General features: G+C 34.7%; 1 protein-coding gene and 1 pseudogene across 3 annotated transcripts in view; both read left to right on the top strand.

The window, feature by feature from the left end:
- Positions 1–19,553, top strand: part of SLC25A36 (solute carrier family 25 member 36) — a 39,758-nt gene extending 20,205 nt beyond the window's left edge. For all 3 annotated transcript variants that reach the window (XM_028099157.2, XM_028099156.2, XM_028099158.2), the window contains 4 exons: positions 2,315–2,415; positions 10,179–10,245; positions 12,731–13,020; positions 15,623–19,553. In XM_028099157.2, coding sequence (XP_027954958.1) covers positions 2,315–2,415; positions 10,179–10,245; positions 12,731–13,020; positions 15,623–15,816 — 652 coding nt within the window. In that variant the 3' untranslated portion in view covers positions 15,817–19,553. The remainder of the gene's footprint in view (positions 1–2,314; positions 2,416–10,178; positions 10,246–12,730; positions 13,021–15,622) is intronic.
- Positions 19,554–23,679: 4,126 nt separating this feature from the next.
- LOC114205548 (large ribosomal subunit protein uL30 pseudogene) lies at positions 23,680–24,415 on the top strand (annotated as a pseudogene).
- Positions 24,416–24,755: the final 340 nt, after the last annotated feature.

The raw sequence follows: 24,755 nt of genomic DNA, 5'->3' as shown, positions 1-24,755 counted from the left end.
CTCTGCCTGCCACTCACCCTGCTTGTGCTTTCTCTCTCTCTGTCAACTAAATAAATAAAATCTTTAATTAAAAAAAAATTTTATCCTTACTGTAAAAACTAAAAAAAATGTATACCATAAAGGTTGACATTCCATCTTAAACACATCACCTCTCAGGTTATATGCCTTCTCACAGGCACTTACTCTTCTCTGCACAGATAACTGTTATTAATAAACAGTTTGGTGTGTATAGTCTTCCGTTAATTTTTCTGGCTTATTGTCTATGTAAAATGCATAAAATGTATACTTTTAATTATATTCAGTCATTGAATCATATTAAAATATTTCAACAAATTTGTCTTGAAGCTTTTTCCATCAAAATATGTAGGTTTTTTTTTTTTTAAAGATTTTATTTATTTATTTGAGAGAGAGAGAATGAGAGATAGAGAGCACGAGAGGGAAGAGGGTCAGAGGGAGAAGCAGACTCCCTGCCGAGCAGGGAGCCCGATGCGGGACTCGATCCCGGGACTCCAGGATCATGACCTGAGCCGAAGGCAGTCGCTTAACCAACTGAGCCACCCAGGCGCCCAAAATATGTAGTTTTTGTTTAATCACATAGTATGGCTATTCTATCATTAATAAGCATTTCCTTATTGATAAACCTTTAGGTTTATTTCCACATTTTGTCAGTTGGGAACAGTTTTGTGAACATACTGTACTTCATCTTTGACTACTTAAGCAAGTGTATTTCTTTAGAATAGTTCATTATAAGTAGAATTTCTGTATAAAAGAGTATATACACATTTGAAATTTATGAGTATTGCTCATTTGCCTTCTGAAAAGGCATCCCATATTTTTATTCTCAAGTAGTGAATTCTCTTTATCACATATTACTCATGTTGGTTACTATTCTTATCTTTTAATACTTGCCAAATAGACTAAACATGATTTTCACTGTGTGTGTGATTATTTTTTTTTTTTTTTTAAGATTTTACTTATTTGTTAGCAAACACACGTGGGGTCGGGGGGAGGGCCAGAGAGGGAGAAGCCAACTCCCCACTGAGCGGGGAGCCCAGCGCAGGGCTCAATCCAAGGACCCCAGGATCACAACCTGAGCTGAAGGCAGACGCTTAACCAACTGAGCCACCCAGGTGCCCTGATTTTCACTGTTTTAATATACATTTGTTTAATTTTGGGTGCAGTCACAAACTCCTCCTTGTAATGATTTGCAATTTGTCTATCTCTACTGTGAATTACCTGTATATATTCGTTGCCCATCTTCTCATTAAAAGTTATTTCTTACTCATTTCTAGGAATGTGCTGTTTATATATCTTTACAATTTGTCATCATTAAATGTATTCTATTTGTTTTTCTTGCTCATAATGTAGAATGTTTCATTTTAAATTATATTAGCTTCCCAGTTTTCTTCAGCACATTAAAAAAAGGTACAACAGTGAAACTGTCCTCATTTGTACTTGTTTACCTGTTACATTCCTTATTGGACAAATAACCAGGGTTGTTGGGAAATAAAAGGATTTGATACTGCAAGCAAATAATTCAAAGCCTGGAAGGCTAAACAATGAAGAGGTCGTTGGGATGCATGAAATCATAGTCAATAAGTTAAGAGGGGAAATATTTACAGATTTAATGGAATATTTACAGACAGAAGACATGACCTGATGGGGCTCATTTCTTCTGGAATTATTATATCTGTTTAAGGATACTGTGAACTACTCTGTGTGTATAATATAGATTAGAATATACCACAGTATCTCAATTGTTAAACATACCTTGATGAATTGGGTCAGTTCTACCACCCTCTCCCCACTTAAAAAAAAGTATATTTTATATATATATAACACATATTCTATGTTAATGGTAATATCTTTGTATTAATATCAACTAATTATATATTTAGCAATTTTTTTAAGTTCTCATACCATATTTACTCAAGTGTGTTTAATTTAACCTTACCATTACATAAGCCTTCCAGCCTTATTCATATGTTTCCAAACATCAAAATCTTATGCAAATAGTTTTTGTTTGATTCAGTCAGTTGCTGTAAAAGTATTGGGTCAGGGTGGTAGGCGTCTTTTTGTTGGAGAATGCTTTACATTTGAGGAACTTTACATTGAAGTTTGTCTTTTAATGAGTCAATGCAAAACATCAAAATCTACATGGAAAAAATATGTAAATTAACCTGATGTTACATGAGAATGTGGCTAAGACTTTGTTTTTAGATTTCTCTAAAATTATAAAGATCGATCTACTTGTCATTTAAATCTTATGAATTATGCAACATGCTTATTGATAAAATTTAAATCTTTATTTTAGAGCAATATACTTTGCTGCTTATTCAAACTGCAAGGAAAAGTTGAATGGTGTATTTGATCCAGATTCTACCCAGGTACACATGATTTCAGCTGCAATGGCAGGTATGAATATATAATATTAAAAAGCAAAAAATTTTCCAAAACCTAGAGACTTAATATTGAATTATGATTTTACATTATATAGTTAAGACAATGTGCTTTTCATTGATTAGCATCTACGTACATGATTCTTATATTTATTAATATACAGTAAATTTGGTCAGGAGGTATACTTAAAATCTGTTATAAGTTGGCATTTTTGTAATCGGGTTTGTGATAGCATACAGGTAATATAATATTTACATTGTCTTGTGTAGTCCACTGAATATTTAGTGATGACTTTTGACAGTTTAAAGAATCCAACCATAATTACACTATAAATAAGTTATGCAGCTGTAATTTACTCTTCTCTCCTCAATTTCTGTTAGTGCCTTTTCCCTTTTTGCTGCATGTTTTGGCTTCTGTCTGAAATGTGCCGGCAGTTCTTGGTAAAGTATTCATTTTGTCCTGTGCTCAAATGCTGAAATTTTTGTGATGTATTACTGATACCTGAGAGTTACTGTCATGTATGTATTTTGAAAAATATGTTTAGCATTCCATATAAATCACACTAGATAGTACTTGAAATTTAGGCACTGGCTCTGTGTACATGCTTGCTATAGAAATGTTTTCCAACATCATTGTTGAGTATATATGATTCTGAATTAAAGCAACTAGTTCTGGGCCTCTGTACTGCCTTAAAGATAAACGAGGAGACTGATTAGACCAGTCTGGTTCTGGAATCATTTGTTGCAATGCGTGTTAGACAAAGCCGTGACCTTTGGTTTATTCTCTGCAGTTTTCTGAGATTCGTTGTATATTTAACCATACCTCACATTTCCAAATTATGCTATGACTAAAAGCAAATTATTACTACTTTCATCAACTGTTGAGCAGTAAATTGAGCATCAGTTACATGTTTAATAATGAGTGCCTTAAACTGTTAACCATTTTCTGTTTAGAAATAAATTGGATCAATTTGAACCACATACTTTAACGAACTAAGTGTAAGTTGGAAATAACTAATTTCTGAAAGGTCAATAGCTGTATAATCTACCATATACCTCACAAATTATTTTCAAGGCTTTTTATATTTGTAATTGCTCACTGACTCATTGAAGTTTTAAAGCTGAAAGGTAAAAAACCTTAGAGGTCAAGGTGGTGAAATACTCTTATTTACCCATGAGGAAAGATCTTGGGCAAGTTATATAATTTATGCGAATTTCTCTTACCTTATCCTTGGAATGTAGGTTGCTCTACAAAGATTTGGATTTTGAGAATTAGTTCGTTAGTACCATAGAGATCCATCTAGTTACAACTAGAATTTTTTTAATGTACTTTTTATAGATGTTGAATATGGATATGATTTTTCCTCTTCAAATTTGAGTTGGGTATAAGGTAAAAATTTCAAACTATATAACTGCTGTATTAGGATCTTTAAGAATATATTTCTGGATTACCAGTGTTTGTTTTTTAACCCCAGAAAATTATTAAAGAAATGTTAATCTTTTTTTTGTTTGTTTTGGAAGACGAAGAAAGTAGATGAGCAGTCATTTTTAATTGAGGATAGTTATATATTCAGTAGTGCAAGTTTAGGGTTTCAGAATATCTTAATTCCCAATGGAACATCTTTTTTCATTAAAACATCTCATCAGAATTTATTACTATTTTTGTATCATGTAATTTCAGTGGAATTGTCATTTTGCACTTTTCTCTCAAATGTGTACAAATGTCAACTCAGAGTTTGTTTTTATATTGATACTATTTTCCACCTTGAATTCCTTGAATTTTTGTAAATTGATTGTCTTATCATTGCTCAGAGATTATTGCATTATATTCTTACTGTGTAATTTGAAAATACTTCTTCCATTTGTTTGCAGTTAAATTTTTCTGAGAATTGTGCTTTCAGAGAGCTTCCTTGCACTATTCATGAGCATTAACACTTAGCTTCGCAGTTTTTATACATAACTACGTGGTTGGTGAAACTGAATGGTCCCACGCAAAGTCATTAAGGTAGCCTTTTGCCCCCTTCATTCTTGAAATTATTTAGACCAGATTGCTCTGGTTTTTCTTCAGGATCATTTTTAGAAGTCTTCTAAATATGAATTGGGGGTGCAAAGTGCTTAGAGGCAGTCATATGAAAAATCATTTTTTAACTGGCTATTAAAAAAATGCTAACCTTGTCATCTTGGTATCAGAAGATGCACTAAAATAGACTGTTTAATGATATTGCCTGCAAGATTTTGCCACATCAAACAACACACACATTAAGGATTTTAGTAACAGACCTTGTACGTAATTTTTATTCCAGGTAGCCAGTTGATTTTGCATTTTATCCATATGAACTCAAGTGTTTAGGTAGTAAACCTTTTTTTTTTTTTTTTTAATCAATGACAGTTTATTTGAAGTGGATCTTACTGTGGTTTGTTGTAGTGTTTCAAGAGAAGACTATAAGAATTTATAAACCTAAATTTAAAGGTATAAATTGGAAAAATTATTTCCACCTGGAAGGCTATTTAATAAAATTAAGTAATGTTGACTATGTTTTATCTGCTTTTTTTTTCCTTCTCTACATGTAACCTTTGTTAGACTGAGAGTATTTGTTTTGTCGAGGTTACTTGTATGTTTTCGTTAAAATGAACTTGCATATCTCTCTCTATATACCTAGACACAAGTGTGCATACAAAAAATAGTATGGTGTCTTTATAGTAATTCCCAGTTTTCAGAAATTTTTATCTGGAACATACAGACTTCTATATACAACATTACAGATTTTTAAATGAAAAGAATTCTGATTTTTATTGGATTATATATTCAGACAGTTATTGCTTAATTTTTAAAACACCAATAATGTAATCATTTAACATTTACTACATACCTAGTGGGTTTTATTTGCTTATAGCACTCACTGTACTTTTCAAGATACATTTTTGTTTGCCTTAAAGTTTATTATTAAAGGTTAAGTTTTTACTCATTAAAGAGAAATTTTGTCTTGCCTATATATTTTTTAATATTTTATTTGTTCATGGCAGTTTATTCAGCCAAATGGGTGGTTGGGCAGATGTTTTGTGTGTTTGTATGTAAACATTCTTCCTGTTTTTTGTTTTGTAGAACACAAGAAATTAAATACAAAATAATCCAAAATATTCCATAAAAATGGATGTGCAATATTATTGGCCATAGTGAAAGGTACAATTGTAGCAACATATACTTTAATTTTTAAAAATTATAAATAATTACAAAATGTTACTCGAAATATTCTGGGTTTTTTTTTTTTTTAAGATTTACTAAGAAAAAAAGCTTTACTAATAAGTAAGCTGACTGCTAAAGTATAGAAAATTGTGATTTCACCTCTGATCATAATGATTAGGAAAATGGGATATGATAATCCCTTCTAAATATTTTCTTAGATTCCCCATTGACAAGGTTAGCATTTTTTTCTTTAAGGCAAAATTCGTCTTTTAGGTAAGTATTTGGACTCTGAAACTGCTGCAGATGGCAGAATTTTCAGTACTCGGTGCAGTTTTTTTTTTTTTAATTATGGCCCATTCTGATATTCCTTTTTGTTTTTTAACTTAAAATTTTCAAAAAAGTTAGATCTCACAGTGAATATTTCTGAAATCCTTCCAATGGGATTCATTTTGTACACATGTTTCTGATGAGGTCACTGCTTGTTGTTATGATACAGAAAAGCCTGTGTCTATTTTAGGCATTTACTGTACATTTCTCCCGAGAAAAGAGTGAGATCGTGTCATCTCATGCTCCCCATCCGCAGGTCACTTCCTGTAGAAATATGGACTAACTTAAACCTCGTGAGTACTGATCTGAGCGTCTCTTGCAGCCTCTAGTTATAAGAAACACACCCTGGGAATTTATAATAGCTGTGGAATTAATAGAAGGCGGGAAATGAGCTTTTATTTCCTGAATTTGTGTGTGCGTTCTGAGTATTTCATAAAACTTTAATTCTGATCCCTTTAGAATATTCCTTCTAGAAGGAAGAATGGGGTAACTTTTCAGTCATCGTGTAATAAAAGCCTGGGGTCTTCAGCTTGGCCATAATAGCCTTGACCTCGAAAGAATTTGTTGACAATATTTAAGATATACATAGTTGTAAATGGTATCATACCATCCTACAACTTTTAGGAAAAATAGTAGTTCTCTTTGCTTAGCATAACATATTTTAAAAGTCTAATACAGTGCTTTCCATTCTCTTGTCTGTTGATACTTAGCTTTCTACTTTCTTGCAAAAACATTGATCTTACAATACCTACCATTACTTTCCAATAAATGCAGGGTAGGAATATTTGGGATCTGAGCTGTTGTAGTTTTAATTGTTGTTGGGTTTTTTTTTTTTTGTAGTTTTAATTTGTTTCTCTTAGAAGGTTAGGTGGGCTTTGTTCTTACAGAATTTGATGAAAAAAAGTACTGAAAAATGCAATACTACAGGTATCACTCACTTAATGAAATAGACATTTTCAGCAAGTTTCCTATAAGCAGGATTTCTGTTAATCTGGTTTACATTAACAGATGGAGTCTTAGATGAAGCAAATAAAAGTTGCATTTTGAAAGTTTTTAAAAAATTAATAAAATTCTAACCGCACTACTAACAGTATGGCCAATACGCTGCAACTTTGCTTTCACGGACTATAGCAATATTAATTCTTCTTAACCTACAAATAGATCCTTCATATGCCTCTAAGTCAGTTTTAATGTTTAACAGGGTGCTCCGAATATTAATGTGAATTAGGATATTATCAAAATTTCACAAAATTTAAATGTCAAAATAAAAAGTAATAGTAAATTTCTAAATTTCAGGGAAACTATTCCCAGTATCGTTGTATATGTTTGTCTTAGAAGTAGGAAGATCTCTTTAGCTTTGACTGTTGGCCGACTTCAAATTGCCTTGCCATATATAATTAAGTTAGTGATAAATTTTTGCTTCTTCCCACTTGTTTCATTTCTTGAATTAATAGATTATATTTTTATAGGTTTAATTAGCTTAATAATGTCTAGTTAGTTTATTAGGTAGAGTGTCTGTGGTTAAGAGAATGTAATAGCATAAAATTCTAGGACCGACCAGAGTTTTAACTGTGGTAAAGACAATAGCTAAAAACCTGTGGGTTATGCCTAGATTCTGTCTAATGTAATGGTTTGCTGGCATTTAGGCTAGTGTCTTTATTAAAAGCTGGCTTATTATTGGGAGAATTGAGCCAGAACAACTCTAGTAAGCACAAGTTACTGATAGTAACAGTTATAGAGCGATAAGATGACAACACTCTGACCTGAATTTTAATGTTTCCTGTCCCATAGATTAATTTGTATTTGGAAATGAATTTTAGTTAAGTGAGAAATACCTGTTGTTTGCGTCCTATCATTGTTCATTAATATGTACAGAAAATAATTAAAAATTTTATTCATGGATATTTGAAAAATTCATTTCCAGTAATATTTATAAATATTGCAGTATTTTAAAGTTTATAATATGGAGTTTTTTCAGCCTTTAATTGAGGAATTTTGTGACTTGGAAGAGTATTAAGCTTGGGTACTAATATTTTTAGGAATAGAACCTCTATTTAAAAAAAAAACTTTGATGTTCATCTTTTCAAATAAAGTGTAGTAGATTGAGATTTTTACCTAGACAGGCCATTTTTTTTTAAAGTTTGGTGTAAGGATTCCCAGTTTTAGACTTTCAAAATTTAATGAAAAGCAAATTTTTTCTCTTAATTTCCACAGGATAATTAATAAAAACCATTGTGAATAATGCAGAATATTTTGTTGCCTTGTGCTGCTTTGCAGCCTTTCCCTAATAAGCCCCCTAATATTACTATACAGACATTTAGCTAATACAAATATTTAGGTTTAAAAACAAAGAATCATTAAATAAGGGATATAGCCAGATTACTGATGTCTGGTGGACATTTGCTTTAAAATGTAATTTGAATGTATTTAGTTTGAGTTTTTCAGTTAGGAAAATGAAGGTCAAGAAAAGAAAAAAAAATTCTTTAGCTTTATTCTCATTTAAGCCAGGACGTAAGAAAAATCTTTTCCAAATAAAATATTTAAACAGATCCAACAGATTCATATTTTTCTTCTCCTTTCCTTTTACCAAGAATTTATATATGAAAAGAAACTCTTATTTAAAAATGTTCCTGATAACCTGTCCAATACTTAAATTTTTATTATTTTAATACTGGCGCATACAAAATTGTTGGTCCCGTACTAGTTTTATACATCTGTATGTAGTATTAAAAACACCTGAGAGAAATGGAGGCTATAGAACTGTTCCAAAATAGTGAAAAGAGTTACCAAACCAAATTTTTATTCCATTATTCGTGTTTTATAAATAGATACAATTTAAGCATCCCTTTGTGAGACATCTGGCTATTTCTGTGGTGTTAAACAGTGGATTAAGGAAATAAAATTTGAGTTAGCTAATTATCTGACATTATGGAAGGGAAAAGAACCTATGAGACCAAATTCTGTTTTGTAAACAATTTAGTAAAATTATTTTGCATTTTAGATATACCTATATTGACTTTGAAAGCCAGGAAAAGGTTTATGATTGGTCCTGCACTATTATGTTAACTTAAAAAACAAATTATTTTTAAGTGCACCACAGCATTTTTCTTCCTGAAATAACTTTACTCATATTAAATGTGCTGGTTATATTCCACCTTTTTAAACACAATGTGCTTCACCTGCCTATTATTTGATAGAAAGAATTAAAATAGTTAAGATCCTTAGACATTTCTGCATGTAAGTTTTCACTGAATCTAAGGGCCAATTGAATAAATACAGTTTGATGTAAGTAGTTCTTTGAAGTATGTGTAGTGATCTTAAATGTTCACAAGCAATATATTAAAACCCCGTTTTGTATAGATGAAGCAATTTTCATAAATTCCCGTTACCAAGATTGCATTTCATGTGCTATTTTTCTGTAACAGTAGGAAGATAGAAAGTAAAAGATAAGCACTAGTCTAGAAACAACAGTTCCAGAGATCTTAATTTACTAACTGGAATGAGCCATCTTAGGAGACCACCCTTCTGCACTGATAGTACATAGTACTCAAGTTTTAAAGTAAACTAGAACTACCTTCTACTCTGAGTTTCTCTCTTCAGTGTCTATAAAAGTGAGAGGGAAGTTCCAGTGTGTAACTTTTTGAACTTTTGAGTTTTTGTATGTGTTTAAGTGGATGAGAAATAGATCTGTCCTATTAACCTTAACAGAAACCTTACTTCTGTGATACGTTATTATAACAGTATTAGTAAGTATATGTTCATATAAAGCATTCATAAAGGCAAACAACAGTCCTTTCTGTTATATAGCCAACCTAAGATCAAATATAGTAAATGCTGACCTTTAGGTAGAATCCACTTTTAATGTAGGGATTTGGACCTCAAGTAGCTGTTGCAGAGTTTGCATGCTAAAAAGCCCTAGAACACACCAAATTTCTATATATTTTTAGAAATGGGTTTCTAAATTTATCTTAGAGTGTAGAGGGCGCCCCAGAGAATATTCTGAATATGTTGGGAGAGGAATTTATATATTACCAGATTTTGCTCTTAAAATAATTTTTTAGTTATGGTCAGAATTTGAGAATGTAGATTGGAAATAAACTACAAATGTTCATGGTTGTATGTGTTTGTAAAATAAAGGTGTATAGCATACATCAATTAATAGTTTATACATTTTCTTTAATATAGATTTGTTTGATTTTTTAAAACCTTAAAGTTTAATAGTATATGCTTCATTTTTACCAGAGTTCATTTTAAACATCTTTGTTTAGGTTTTACTGCAATCACAGCGACCAACCCCATTTGGCTTATAAAGACTCGGTTACAGCTTGATGCAAGGTATGTTAATTCATTAAAACAAAATTGAAGTTGGTTTCAAATAGTTTTTTCCTGTAAATTTATATCTGTGAGATTTCAGTGCTGTGTATCTAGCCATGTCTTTCCCCTCTTTTGCTGCTGATTTTTTTTGTTTGGTTTTTGAAACTTGGGTCTACCATCAAAAGCAAAAGTAATATAATAGTTGGCAATATGAGACTTTCTAGGGAAGAAAGTGTATTATGTGTTGTGTTTTTAAATAAAAGGAAATGAAAGAAAAAGAATATATTAGCCTAGCCCAAGCAGTGATATTTTCACTATGTGAATGATTATAATTGGTCTCCCAACAGTTAAACAACCCATATGATCAACTAGTCTAGATTAAATCTTGAAGGATCATTGCTCAAATTTATTAACCTTATATACAGAGAGGCCTGGCATGGGATTTAGCTCTCATATACTCATAGACTTCATCTGTTATCAATGACCACTTTATGGGAGCAAAAATCATTCATGTGATAAACGTATGTTGAGCAGATATACCTCTCAGTTCTAGAGCTATACCGAGAAACAGTGGGGACCAACTTTAAATGGAATAGTCAGGGAATTTTTTTTTTTTTTTTTGAGCCCACTTTAAGCAGAAGCAGTGGTTAGTGCAAACCTCATAGGTCTTAAGTTTAGGGCCTTCAGCGTGTTTGGGAACTGAGCAAAGTCCCGAAGCAGTACACCTTAGAGTCTTGCCGTCTTAATTCCTGTTGGCCTGTAGAATGGAGGATGAGGAAAAGGAAATACTTTTATAGAGAGACGATCCTATTGCTGTATAATAATAATAATAATATTTTGAAACTTTTAGCCTTTTGGTCTGGAGTAGACTTGTAACAAATTTTCACTGTTTGTTATATTTTAGGGCTTGGGAACTAGTCTATATATCTCATAGACTATAAAACTGATCTAAGAAATCATTAACAATTATGCCTGTTTAAATATCTGTTTTCCACATTCTGTCACGTTGAACTATATGCTATTTGGAGACTTGAAACATCTCTAATTCTTGTTTCATCCAGGATAATTGAAATGAAATCTTTAAGCGTCGTGAAGCAAAACTCAAAATTTACTTCTTAAAGCCAAAGATCTGAAAGGGTAGTGGTAGTTAAAACAACCCAAAGGTTAGAGAAATGTGAAGATGCCAGTCGATATTATACTATTATAAACTACCAGGGGTATGCTTCAGTATGATGTAGGGTAGATCTGTGGGGGGTCTTGAGAAAAGTTTGGCTTAAAATTCTATTATTTTTTCACCTACAATTGTAACACAAGCCAACACAAGTTCTTAGGCTTGGGGGTGATGGGGAATGGGGTGGGGTTGGGGGAGTAGTTTGAAGGTTGGTTTGAGGATGCTAATGTATAACCATGAAATCAAGAACAGGGCTGATGTGTTTGCATATTACCCTTTGGGACTTGTAGCATTTTAACTTCTTATGAGGAAGCCTCTGGCAGAAACTGATTACAGTTGGTTTCATGGATCATTCAACGAAGAAAGTATTCATTCAATGTCATTAGTTGAGGACAATTATTAGTTCAAAACAATAATTAGTTCATAAACCTGGAGGAATTTGTGGGTTATGAGGTGGGTGTCTTAACTGTGTTTTTGTTATGTCAGAAACAGGTTGTATATATTTATAAATAGGTAAATTTTCTATTTCTTTCCCTGTAGGTAGCATTTAAACCCATTTCTTATAGATAAGGGTCTTTTGGGAGAATCATAGTGTAAGGTAATATTTTTATAAACTCAAAATTATATACTTGTATAAGAGTAGATATACTGCCTATAAATAGCACTAAGGAAGTTTTACTGGGCACAGTGCTCAGTAAATATTTGGTAACTCTCGGGGTCCTCATTCACTGTTCACCATGATACTGACATGAAAGATAGGACTGTTGCCTTCAAAGGATCATTGGAAATTTGACTTCAATTTCCAGTCGTTTTTGGGGAATAACTGAGTGGGTTTGGAAGAATCCCTCAAATGCACAAATACTGGATTAATTATACTCCTTGCTTTGTGATGTACTATCATCATTGGTGTCACAATCACTCTTTTATGTTACAAAGTGCAGAAGAAATCTTCTCAACTTAGAACTGGATTTAATGATTTAATGTAATGTGAGAGCTTGTTTTTATCTTGAACTGCAGTCACAATGTATTTGGACTATTTTGTTTCTTATCCCTACAATACAAACTTCAGTGAGTGTATGAAACTGAAGATTTTTAATGTAGTGTATTTTGCATTAGTAAAATAAACTACTTACATGTTACCCATCTAATGTGACAAACTTGGGACAAAAGAATAGGAAGTCTAAAATGAATGTTTTAAAATTCTGGTTTCACTTCTCCATGAGTTAGAGAGGATCATTCTATATTTAGAGTGGCATATTTCCACTATATTTTACTGACTTTATTTTAAAAACCTATACTACTTTGTAAGTAACATTTTTCCTTTTTGCTTTTCAGGAACCGTGGGGAAAAGCGAATGGGCGCTTTTGAATGTATTCGTAAAGTGTATCAGACAGATGGACTTAGAGGATTTTATAGGGGCATGTCTGCGTCATATGCTGGCATATCAGAGACCGTTATCCATTTTGTTATTTATGAAAGTATTAAGCAAAAACTACTGGAATATAAGATTGCTTCTACAATGGAAGATGATGAAGAGTCTGTAAAAGAAGCATCCGATTTTGTGGGAATGATGCTAGCTGCTGCCACCTCAAAAACTTGTGCCACAACTCTGGCTTATCCACATGGTAAGAGGGAGTGGGCTTCTGGGAGTAAAATTCCATTAATTTAGAAATACTTTCCCACATCAGCCAATGGCCCATTTATTACAGCATTTATAATTTTTATTGAATTCAGTAAAACAGAATACAGTTCCTAGGAGCTCATCATAATGGGATTAAATCTGTGTAAGTAACTGTTTTAGTAGGTCAGTGTATATTACAGTAGCATGATGAAGATTGAGCATGCACTCTGGACCATCACATTTTAGACCAGAGTCCATCAGATTCCAGCCAGGTGATGTTTGGGCAAATTTAAAAAAAAAAAAGGTATGGATATAGATGGTGTACTAGATACTTTATATACATTATTGCTAATCTACAAAAAATTCCTGCAAAGTACTTACCTTCTCTATTTAAGTCTTAAGTATGCTAGAACGTAACCAGAATTTGTCTTCATTTTTTAAGTTGCCGAAGGTCACACATGTTTACTCAGTGGAGGAGCCCAAATTTGAAATGGAGTCTGTAATCCCAAAGGATTATAAATTGGCAAATAAGTATATATGAATGATTTATTTCCATCTTTAATGGAAGTTTTATAGTGTTAGCCTGTTTCATTAATAGATAACAAAATCACTTAAAAATTTGTGTGCAAGATGCTGAGGTTTTTTTGTAACTTTTGCTTAAGTGTAGCCTTTGATTTTGTTGTGTTGGGGGTTTGTTTTGCTTTGGATTTTTTTTTTTTTTTTAAGATTGTATTTATTTGTCAGAGAGTGAGCACAAGCAGGGGGAGCAGCAGGCAGAGGGAGAGGAAGCAGGCTTCCCGCCGAGCAGGGAGCCCGATGTGGGGCTCAGTCCCAGGACCCTGGGATCATGACCTGAGCCGAAGGCAAACATTTAACTGACTGAGCCTCAGGGGTCTTTTTTTTTTTTTTTAAGATTTTATTTTTTAAGTAATCTCTACACCCAACATGGGGCTTGAGATCAATAATTGCATGCTACTACACCAACTGACCCATCCAGGCGCCCCCGCTTTGGGTTTTTAATCTAAACGCTTCACTTTTGTTACACTGATTAACATTTACATTCATCCTTGTAAGTCTGAGGCCCTGTGATTAAAGCTATAATCAAGACAAATGAAACAGGGCTAGGAGGAAATGAGTATTTGCTCTAAAATGTAATTTGTGAGTAAGACCAACTCTAACCAAGTTGGACTTTGTTTAGAGTTCCCTCCATTTCCTGAGGGAAGTTCCTAACTTCTTTCTTTAAGAGAAGTCAAAAGAGGGGCGCCTGGGTGGCTCAGTTGGTTGAGCGACTGCCTTCGGCTCAGGTCATGATCCTGGAGTCCCGGGATCGAGTCCCACATCGGGCTCCCTACTCGGCAGGGAGTCTGCCTCTCCCTCTGACCCTCTTCCCTCTCGTGCTCTCTCTCTCTCAAATAAATAAATAAAATCTTAAAAAAAAGAGAGAAGTCAAAAGAGAACAGTATGAGCAGCGTTGTTTAGGTCCTGGCTACAGTGGGATACCTAGAACCGTGTGCTGCTAAGGGTAAGAGCACCCTGTCACCTCAAGTGAGATGATGTCTTTATACGAAGAGGTAGTTTATAAACAATATTTTGAATGGAATATGTAAATGGCATGAGTTTTTTTTAAGATACGACACAAGAGATTTCAAATATTAACATTTGCGGTGAAAATAGTTCTAGCTCTAGGCCATTTCCCTCAGGCCCAGCAGGAGTGGTGTGTTGGAAAAACAGACTCTTCAGTAGAGAGCTCTGAATTGTTGTCCCAACCTCTACACCCGGCTGACTAAAAAACCTCTCAGCAGTCCGATTTCCTCACCTTTCAAAACTAAGAAATAATGGACTAGCCATAATCTTTTTATATCCCTTAAGAGCTCTAAAATTTTATGATATTTGTTTAGTTCCTTCCCAGATGGGGCCTTTTAGCTAACAGCTAGTGTTTTGAACATTTTTAGGCTTGTGTACATAAAATTTCATGTTGGTATCTGTGGACCATTGTGAATAGATTATTTATTCTTTTTTTTTTTTTAAAGATTTTATTTATTTACTTGAGAGAGAGAATGAGATAGAGAGAGCATGAGACGGGAGGGTCAGAGGGAGAAGCAGACTCCCTGCTGAGCAGGGAGCCCGATGCAGGACTCGATCCCGGGACTCCAGGATCATGACCCGAGCCGGAGGCAGTCGCTTCTGTTTTCTCATTGTGGGGTCCACTTAAGAGCTTTTATGTTTATTTCTCATATATTTTTGTGTATTCATCTTTGATAACCACCTGCATTCCCTTTTCTGTTTCTTCACCTTTTCCTTACCACATGCATTTTCCCTTTTATCTATATCTAGTGTACAACTGACACTTTTGTTTTATTCTTCAACCATTCAGGAACCTATGAAATTTTATAATTAGTATTTATTATTAGTGATTTTAGCCAGCTGTCTTAGAAGTTTGGTGTTACTGTAATAAGACCAGTTTCAATAAGTTACACATTAAAAATCACTCCCATATTTATTCTGAGCTTACACTTAAAGACTGGTAAATGGGATGTGCTCAGCATTAGGAGGAAATAAAGATATCACTAATGCTTTTAAAATGATGTTTTTTCCCCCCCAAACAGAAGTTGTAAGAACAAGACTACGTGAAGAGGGAACAAAATATAGATCTTTTTTTCAGACACTGTCTTTGGTGGTTCAAGAAGAAGGTTATGGGTCTCTTTACCGTGGTCTAACAACTCATCTGGTGAGACAGATTCCAAACACAGCCATTATGATGGCCACCTACGAATTGGTGGTTTACCTTCTCAATGGATAGCAACTTCAGGCTGCTGTACTATGAAGAGGGAAGACCAAAAGATTACAGTGGACCATGCAGTATTGAAGCCAGCATGGTGGACAGAAGAAAAAAGTTTGGGAACATGTAACTATGCCTAAGTGGAAGTTTGGTTGTAGGAATTAAAGTAATCATAACCACATTACTTGGTCTTTTTCAGTAATGTGAAGGGAAAAACAAAAAAAACAAAAAAAAAACCTAGGCTGCCTCTAAGAAAAAGCCTTTAGAAGCACTCCTGCCTCCAAATTGCCATTTTCTCTACCATGTCCACAGGACACAGTTGCATTTTGTTGATTTATGGCAGTCAGAGTATAGTGTGTGTTCCATGAGCACTTTTTCCAGTCTTCTAAACAAAGCCATCCCTAATTGTATAAATATTATAACTATCCAAAGATAGTATTGACAGTCATAAATGTCTTACCTCTGGCATCTGTGTAATTTCTGTAAAATTGTAAAATAAGAGTAAGTGAGATCCTTAGTATTATTTTCCCATTTCCTTGAGGATCTGGAATATTTTAAAATTAATTATTTGGCATTAATAGTCACTAGTTTTGACAACTAATGAAATAATGTCTAAAGATCTTGCGTATTTTTAGCTTTAAAATGTTTTGGTTTCCACTGCTAACAGGTGCTTGATGTTGAGCATAATGTGGACACTTAAATTGTTCATTAACATATCAAGCTGAGTGTTAATAGTTTGGGACAGAAGAAACCATGAAATGTTGATTCTTCGCCATTTGAATAACTTCAGCACGTCCTCATATCTTCTCTAACTTTACAATACATGAACGAATGGGATTGTCTTGTCAGTGATTTATTAGTTACAAACTTGAATGATCATCTGTCATACCTAGGTATCATTTTCTTAAAGTGGAAAGAATTTACCACTTCTGAATCTTTTTCTGTTTGCCTTTACATTAGGAATTTGAACCATTGAATTATTTCCAGAAGATCAGTATAGATTGCATTTATTTTGTAGAGAAAATGGTAATTTTCAGCTTTGCCGTAATAGGTTTCTTTTTTTAAGGTGACATTATACATATCTGGGGCAGTATAAACATAGAAGAGGGGGCCCTCTGCTATCTGATTGAGCAGGTAGTGTGATCCTAATTGACCACAGTTTGTAAATGAACAAACTGCTTTTGACAAATTTATGCTATCCTGTGATTTCTTGAATGGTAAATCATAGAAAGATTCAAGTTAATTCAGATTAAGTGTGCTAACAGGATATAGCTTTTACATTTTGCTGTTGAGTTTAACTGTACCTTTTAATACTTAAATGTGTATATGTATGGCCCTTATGAAGATGTTTGCTGTAATTCTGTTAAGAGACTTTTGCTTATGGATGTTGCTATACTGGTGTATAAAATATCTACAATTAAACTCCAGTGTGGTACTCATTTCAGTATAGATGAACTGTACATTTTGTGCAATGGCTTTATCTTAAGAATGACTCTTTGTGAATGCACTTTGTGGCCTTTTTTTGGAGGAGGGGTGAGAGAGAATTCCATGTTAAGATTTTTTTTTTTTTTAAACATTGGTCATGTATTAGGCAGAAACCATGTTCAAACCATTTTTCTGGGTTTTAGATACGGTGTTTTGGAGATCTTTAATAATATAAATGTTTTATGTATTCTATGTACACACTAATGCCCCTAACACAGAAAACTGTAGCACGTCATTGCAAGTTTTCTCTGCTGTCACCAGTGAAACACAGTGCACTCTTAAATTCCTTCACTTTCTTAACTCCTTGTAATCAACAGTAACTGGATGTTTTTGAGGTGCTTCGATTGGAATTAGAAAATATTCCAATCTATTTGGAGACCAAAGGCAAATTTAGTTTCATTACCTTTGGGATTATTTGTACCTTTTATGGTGAATTTTAGCTTTGACATTTATTGTGAGAAAGAAGCCAAAAAAAAAAAAAAATCTAGGGGTTTCTAACTTAAATCTGTAGAGCAAGTCTCATCTATAGTGTTTGCCTTTTCAGGTGCCACTTACACTGCCTAATACAGTGCCATTTGCCTTGCAGAGATTCATGAACATACGTTGTGTTGAATGTAGGACAGGTTCTCCCTAATGTTAATGATCTCACTACACCACAAATGACTAAGAATGATATGAAAACCAGCAACTACGGAACATCTTATTATTTAGTGTTAGCAAATTCATAGTAGTGTCCTTCAAGGATGAACATGTATTCTAGTCTTGTTTGTATTTAGCAAATAAAACTTATGTTGACCTTTAGTGCATTATATTCAGCTTTTAAAAGTGAGTATTCTCTGTGTACTGGAAGAAAAGATCTTAGAGTCTTAGATTTTGGGTTTCTTTGGGCAACAACTGGAAAGGAGCAATGAAGCTTATTTTAATTTTTTTTCCCAAAGCACAATCTGCCATAGTTTACTTTATGTGTGACAGATAATTTAAAAAAGAAAACTATAAAAGTTGTATATAAAATTTGTCTCTGGAACATTTCTTTGGAGATTTTTTTAATTGATGCAAATGTTTAAAAAAGAAAAATGCATATTTAAAGGATTAATTTTTTTTAAACTTTTGTTTTCATCAATTTTCTATCAGATGACTTTTTATTTCTAGTATAGAGATTGGCAGCACTCTTCGGATTTGTCTGTACTTTTATTAGAGAATTTTATCAGGCAATTGAGTTGCGCTTAAGTTAAAGCAGTAGATACTGAAAGAGTATGCCTCATAGAGCAGCAGATAGAACTTTGGTACCTGTGGCTCATAGACATTTCCTAAATTTCAAAGTCCAAATCTGAGAATTACCAACCCTGTGACTGTGGGGTGTAATACCGTGCTTTTGAATCCAGAAAAAAAAAAAAACTGTATCACCAAAGCTTTGTCTTAATTTTCATTATGTATGTAATTTTGTGGAACCAACTTACTAGATGGGGCTCACAAGTAATTTATTTGTCACTTTGAAACCAGGATAGAATATTGTTAGATTATTTAATCCAGCCTTTTGTCTCCTAAAACCTAATGCCCATTGTGGAATAGCACTATGTATTAGGACCAGGGTGTTAAAAATAATGAGTGTTTACTCTTTTACTAGAGTATAAACATGTCAGCATTTTTAGATTTAAGCCACAAAAAAACTGATTTGAACTTGAAGGATTTAAGTGCTGGAAATGAATCTATCTTTTATTCTTCTAGCATTGTTCATGCCTGTCATTTGTTGTTTACATACTCTTCTCAGACTATTAGTACTGTAGGGACCCCTTTTGGGCTGATAAATATAATAGTTGAGCCTGTCTACTGATCATGACTTAAATATTCCTAAGAATAAAGTATTTCTGAATGATTTAAATTAGAAGGAATTTTAATTACATGAAAATATTCCCTACAATGTGCGAACTTTTTGCCCACTCAAGTCTCTTCTCCATCATGCACTTATATTTCTTGTTAATCTATACACTGCTTTTTATGCTACTCCTTTTAGAAACTGAAAATTCTAGTTTCACTCAGTTTTTATGTTAATAAACATTTGAATGTGTACCCCTCATATGTGAACAGTTAAATTATGATCTATTAGTCACAGCTAAATCAAAAGAGTTGATATCTTTTGACCATTGATGTGAGGTTTGCTATTCTCACATTTTGTGTACATGGCTGTAAATTATGTGCATTTATTCTATTTATGTTAACTAGCTGAATTTTATTTGAATTGTTAAAATTAAAAAATTTAAATATCCTTATGAAAATATGGGGGTTTTTTCCTATAATGTATTTTAATATTTTGGTTTGGTGAGAATGTAATCACACTTTCTTAGGATTATGTGAAGAACAAAAGTGCGTTGTCATTTTCAAGTTGAGTGTTAGGCTCCGATCTGCTAGACATAGTGATATCTCTATAGGAAACAGAAGTCAAGTTCTCTGATTCCCTCTTAGGTCAGTAAGATATTTCTGTTCTGCTATATATTCCACAGGTTTATTGATTTTTAGGTACCATACTTTCCATGTATCAAAACACTAGTTTGCAAAGAATATCTGAAAATTTTGAGCCTAAAGAGGTTGTAATGATTTTTTTTTTGACATTTTATTTTATCTTACATCATTAGTTTTGTTCAACGATTCATTAGTTGCATATAACACCCAGTGCTCATCACCACACGTGCCCTCCGTAATACCCATCCTGGTTACCCATTCCTCCCACCCCCCGGTTGTAATGATTTTTTAACATCATGACTTCGTGTTAGTTTTGGTTTTTGCCTTTCAGAAAGTTAAGAATGTTAAAAGTTAAAGGGCTAGAAACTTGTTAGAATAACCAAATGAATCCACATATGGTAGGTTGAAACAATTGACACAGATACAAGTGTTCTATAGTACCTATCCATTTTACATTTTGTCTGTTTTTTCACAAGTTGTAGCTACCATCAAACATCACCTAGTTTGGTAGGTGAGGAAACCAGGACAAATTTGTCATGTCCCTTTTGTCCGACATTAAAGCTTTTGGACTATTTTCCACTGAAGACTGAAATGGTGAGGTGAGGACATTGGCAAAATAATCATTGAGGTTGGTATGACAAGCATATTCTGCTTACTGTCCCAAGTTTAAATTGGTGTATGTGTGTTTATTACTGAGTATTACAAGCTGTGATGGAGTTTGTGAGTGTATGATTTCTTAAGGTTCAAGTATGACATCCACACAACTGATAGGCAAGAAAACAAAGTGTAGTTAAATGATTTTCTTTATTTTCCTAATTTTTTTGCATTGCACAAACCAACTGTCTACCTTAATATATATGGAACTAGTTCAGTAATTTAAATTCATAGAGTGCTATGTTTATACAGTGTGATTTCATGTGGTTTTCCAACAGCCTATAGATAGGGTGAATAGACAAGTGGTATTTAGGAGGGATATTAGTCACAGTGGGCTTTTTTTTACTTGGTGTTCTGAATCTTAGTTCTGTGTTTATTTACTACACTAGACTATTCAACAGCCTTTGGGATGAACACTGGAATGAGTAACAAAAGACAGTTTAGAGGAAAGATCTATGGGGATTCGCTCAGGGCGAAACATACTGGAGGATTAATAAGAAATAAAACTTAAGTATATGAATTGGAGCAGTAAACTGCTTTTGAAGCTGATCTATATAGAGCCTTAGGTTACTTCTGAGGTCCAGAGGGAAGCACTGGATTTCTTTCTCCCCCTCACCAAAGCATCTTTGTAACAACATAGCAAGTCAGACTTAACTAGGTTCAGTGTGTCTTAGGTGAGCCTCAGGGATGTCATGTTCTCTGGAAGTGTTATGGTGATTGATTCTTTTAGATCTGGAAAGGTTGGAGAAAAAGTGTTTAAACCAAACTTTGAAACAAACTTGAAGGCTGATTTGGGGAGGGGCATTCCTTGTTGAAACAAAGATCAAAGTGTTCTAGTAGCCCATCAGGAGAAATAACCCATTTTCTTATATTTTCTCCTGGGAATTTACACAAAAAGTGTTTTGATGGGTGCCTGGGTGGCTTAGTTGAGCGTCGGACTTGTGGTTTTGGCTTGAGTTATGATCTCAGGGTCATGGGAATGAACCCCCAGGCAGGCTCCACTCTGGGTGTGGAGCTGCTGGGGATTGACTCCCTTTTCCTCTCCCTCTCCACCTGCCCCTCCCCATGCTCATGCCTGTGTGTGCTCTCTCAGTAAATACTGTTGTTTTTTAAATATCTTGACATTTTGAAACTAGTGGTAGACCTAGGATTCTAAGCCTAGCCTCATTCGAAGGATCTCATCACATCCAGCTCAACAAAATTGAGTGCTAGACTCCTGTTTTCTGTGTCCCAGTCTCACACTTCCAAAGCACCTCGATTCCTTAAGTGTTTCATTGTCAAGGATAAAAGGCCCACTTTCAATCACTATTTCTGGATCTTACCTCTCAAGTTTATCCAGTAAGATTGATCTCCATTGTATGAACTTACTCTGTGGTGTTTTAGTGGCCTAGGTTATTTGATCTGAATTTTCCTAAGTTATGTAGTGTTTTGTTGTTGTCCCCACCCCCATAAGAGCAACTGGATATCAGTATGAAAAGTGAGCCATTACCATACTCAAACGAATATGAGTCTAAAGGTAAAAATTAAAAATTGCAAACCTTCTGGGAAAAAATGGAGTATCTTTGCAACCTTGAAGTAGGCAGGGATTGAGTCCACAAAAAGCACCAATCATTAAGAAAAACCCTCAAAATGAAAAACAAAGATGCAGCCACAGACTGCAAGAAAATATTTACAATATATCTGACAGGATATGTAATAAAATATACACACAAACAGGCAATGACCTAAACACTATTTTAAAAAGCGTATATAAAGATGCTTAACATGGTTAGCAATACAAATTAGAACCACAAATAAGATAACACAATATAGCCAATATAATAAGTAGACACAATACCAAGGATGTAGAAACAACTGGGACTCCTACATTTCTGTCGAGAATGTAAAATGGTACAGCTACTTTGGAAAGATGGAGTTTTTAAGAAAGTTTAAAACTATTTCTATGCTACAACCCGAATTACTACTGGTGGGGAAGGAGGAGTGGGAATTTCCAAGAGAAAATCTCCACAAGTGTTCATAGGGAAAGTCAGTTGTAAGTTCATGCAATGAAATAACATAGTAAAAAAGCAAAATAGGAATTATTGATACATGCAATAATGCAAATGAGTATTAAAGACATTAGATGAAAGAAGTCTGGCACAGAATAGTATACACTGTATTCCATTTAAATGAAGGTCAAGAAAGGGCAAATGTAGCCAGCTTGATAGAAGTCAAATAGTGTACCTAATGTTGGAGAGGAGGAGTTGACTAGCAAGGGGCCTAGTGAAAGTTTCTGGAGTAATGGGAAAGTTCAACATGTTGATCTGGGTAGGGGTAAGCAGGTGTGTACATAATGTGAAGATATATTATCTGTAGATACAAGATTTCACTTTAAGCCTGTGTTTTAAAAATCTAATGCAAAGTAAAAACACTACGTAATGAAACCCATGAAGGCTTGAGGTACTGGAATTATCAAAGTATAGTTCATAAAACAGTCATGCTTAGTATGTTTCAAGAAATAAAATGGAGGTTTTAAAAGTAAGTATCCGATTTTGGTATCAAGTAAGCAGGACCTCTGAGCTACTCACCTCAATGAAAACTGGATCTCAGAACGCGCTTTTTGAGGCATAGCTCACAAAAAGTTGAAGGGTTCCCCAAGGACTTCTCCCTTTCCCTCCCCCATGCCAACCCCAAAGCTAAACAATTAGAACTGAATCTGGATTAATCAGGGTGGGGACCGGTGGTGGGGCTTATATCTCCAAGAGCAATAATATCTGGGGTCCAAGCCTGAAGAGCAGGGGTGTCAGCAGACTGAGGTGCTCCCAGGATCGGTGAGGAGTACTCCCCTGGATACCAGTAGAAGCAGAATCAAATCTGGTGGGGGAAAACTCCAAGTTGGGCCTACAGACTCCTAGCATTGCTTAATGATTACCAAACACAAGACCTGGCACTGTAAGTGATTACAGAAACATGGGAACAACAGATTTACACCATCAGGGACTTCCGAGAGAAAATGCAGAGTAGCTAGCTAGTAGTTTTAATTACAAGGATGAGCATACAATATGAAACATTTTAATAGTTAACCATAAAAATGAAAACTGTTGGGGCACCTGGATGGCTCAGTGGTTAAGCGGGTCCTGGGATTGAGCCCCACTTTGGGCTCCCTTCTCCGCGGAGAAAGCCTGCTGCTCCCACTCCCATGCCCCCTGCTTGTGTTCCCTCTCTCTCTGGGTCTTTGTCAAATAAATAAAATCTTTAAAAAAAACACAAAAAACAAAACTGTAGAGCAGTAGCCACAGCTTTGGAAACATGGTGGAGCAAGAGCAAAGAAAAAAGATCCCATTGGTTCCAGAAAATCTGAAAAAGAAGGCTTATCAGGCCCTTAAAGCCACTGAAGCAAAGCAGGCACTTTTGGAGAAGAAAGAGCAGAAGATAGGAAAAGAGCTCAAGTTTAAGTGACTGGAATGGTTCTTACTTGATTCCTGGCAGCAGCAACGCGACAGGGTGCACCTCAGACGACTAGAAGGGAGACCTCATGGCTTGGAAGTGCCAGATAAACATGCCTTGACCTTTGTTGTATGCATCCAAAGGATTAATGGGGTGAGTTCACTGATGCGGAGGACCATTGCAAGGCTTCGCCTGAAGAAGATTTTTAGTGGTATCTTTTTCAGAGTGACCCCCCAGACCATAAAAACACTGCATATAGTGGAACCTTATGTGACCTGGGGACTTCCAAATCTGAACTCTGTCCGGGAACTCATCTTGAAACGTGGCCAGGACAAGGTCAAGAATAAAACCATCCCTCTGACAGACAACACAGTGATTGAGGAGCACCTGGGGAAGTATGGTGTTATTTGCTTGGAAGACCTCATTCATGAAATTGCCTTTCCGGGGAAAAATTTCCAGGAATCTCTGCGTTCTTACATCCTTTCCATCTCTCAGTGGCCTGTCGTGCTACCAAGAATAGAGTGGACTACATCAAGGAAGTAGGCTTACCGGGCTATCGAGGTGACGCATCAATCAGCTCATTCTGCAGCTGAATTAAACCCAGAATATCTGTAAGCTCAGTGCATTGGTGGCATGTGTTTTGTCTTTTGGAATTGTTTCCAGTATCTTCAAAGAAGATTATTTTCTGTTATATCTTCAGAAACTAGAGGGCGGGTCAAGGAAAAGATGATGATGCTCCTGGCAGGCACTTGTCCTTACAGCCCAGTTCAGGGGAAAGTTCCAGTGTGTTTTCCACGTTGGCTGCCACCACCACCTCTGAAGTCAGCAGAGGACTCTTGCCGTGGAAGAGGGAGTCCTGCTGTGTCACATCTTCTATCCTGGAGTTTAATGTTGGTGAACGAATACCCAAGCATGAATACAAGACAGCAGTGGACCAA

Source organism: Eumetopias jubatus, unplaced genomic scaffold (genome assembly GCF_037043125.1).
Source record: "Eumetopias jubatus isolate StellerSeaLion01/CBP00866 unplaced genomic scaffold, mEumJub1_p1.0 scaffold_1, whole genome shotgun sequence".
Taxonomy (NCBI): domain Eukaryota; kingdom Metazoa; phylum Chordata; class Mammalia; order Carnivora; family Otariidae; genus Eumetopias; species Eumetopias jubatus.
The sequence above is the reverse complement of the archived record's forward strand: the minus strand, read 5'-3'. Positions and strand labels throughout refer to the sequence as shown.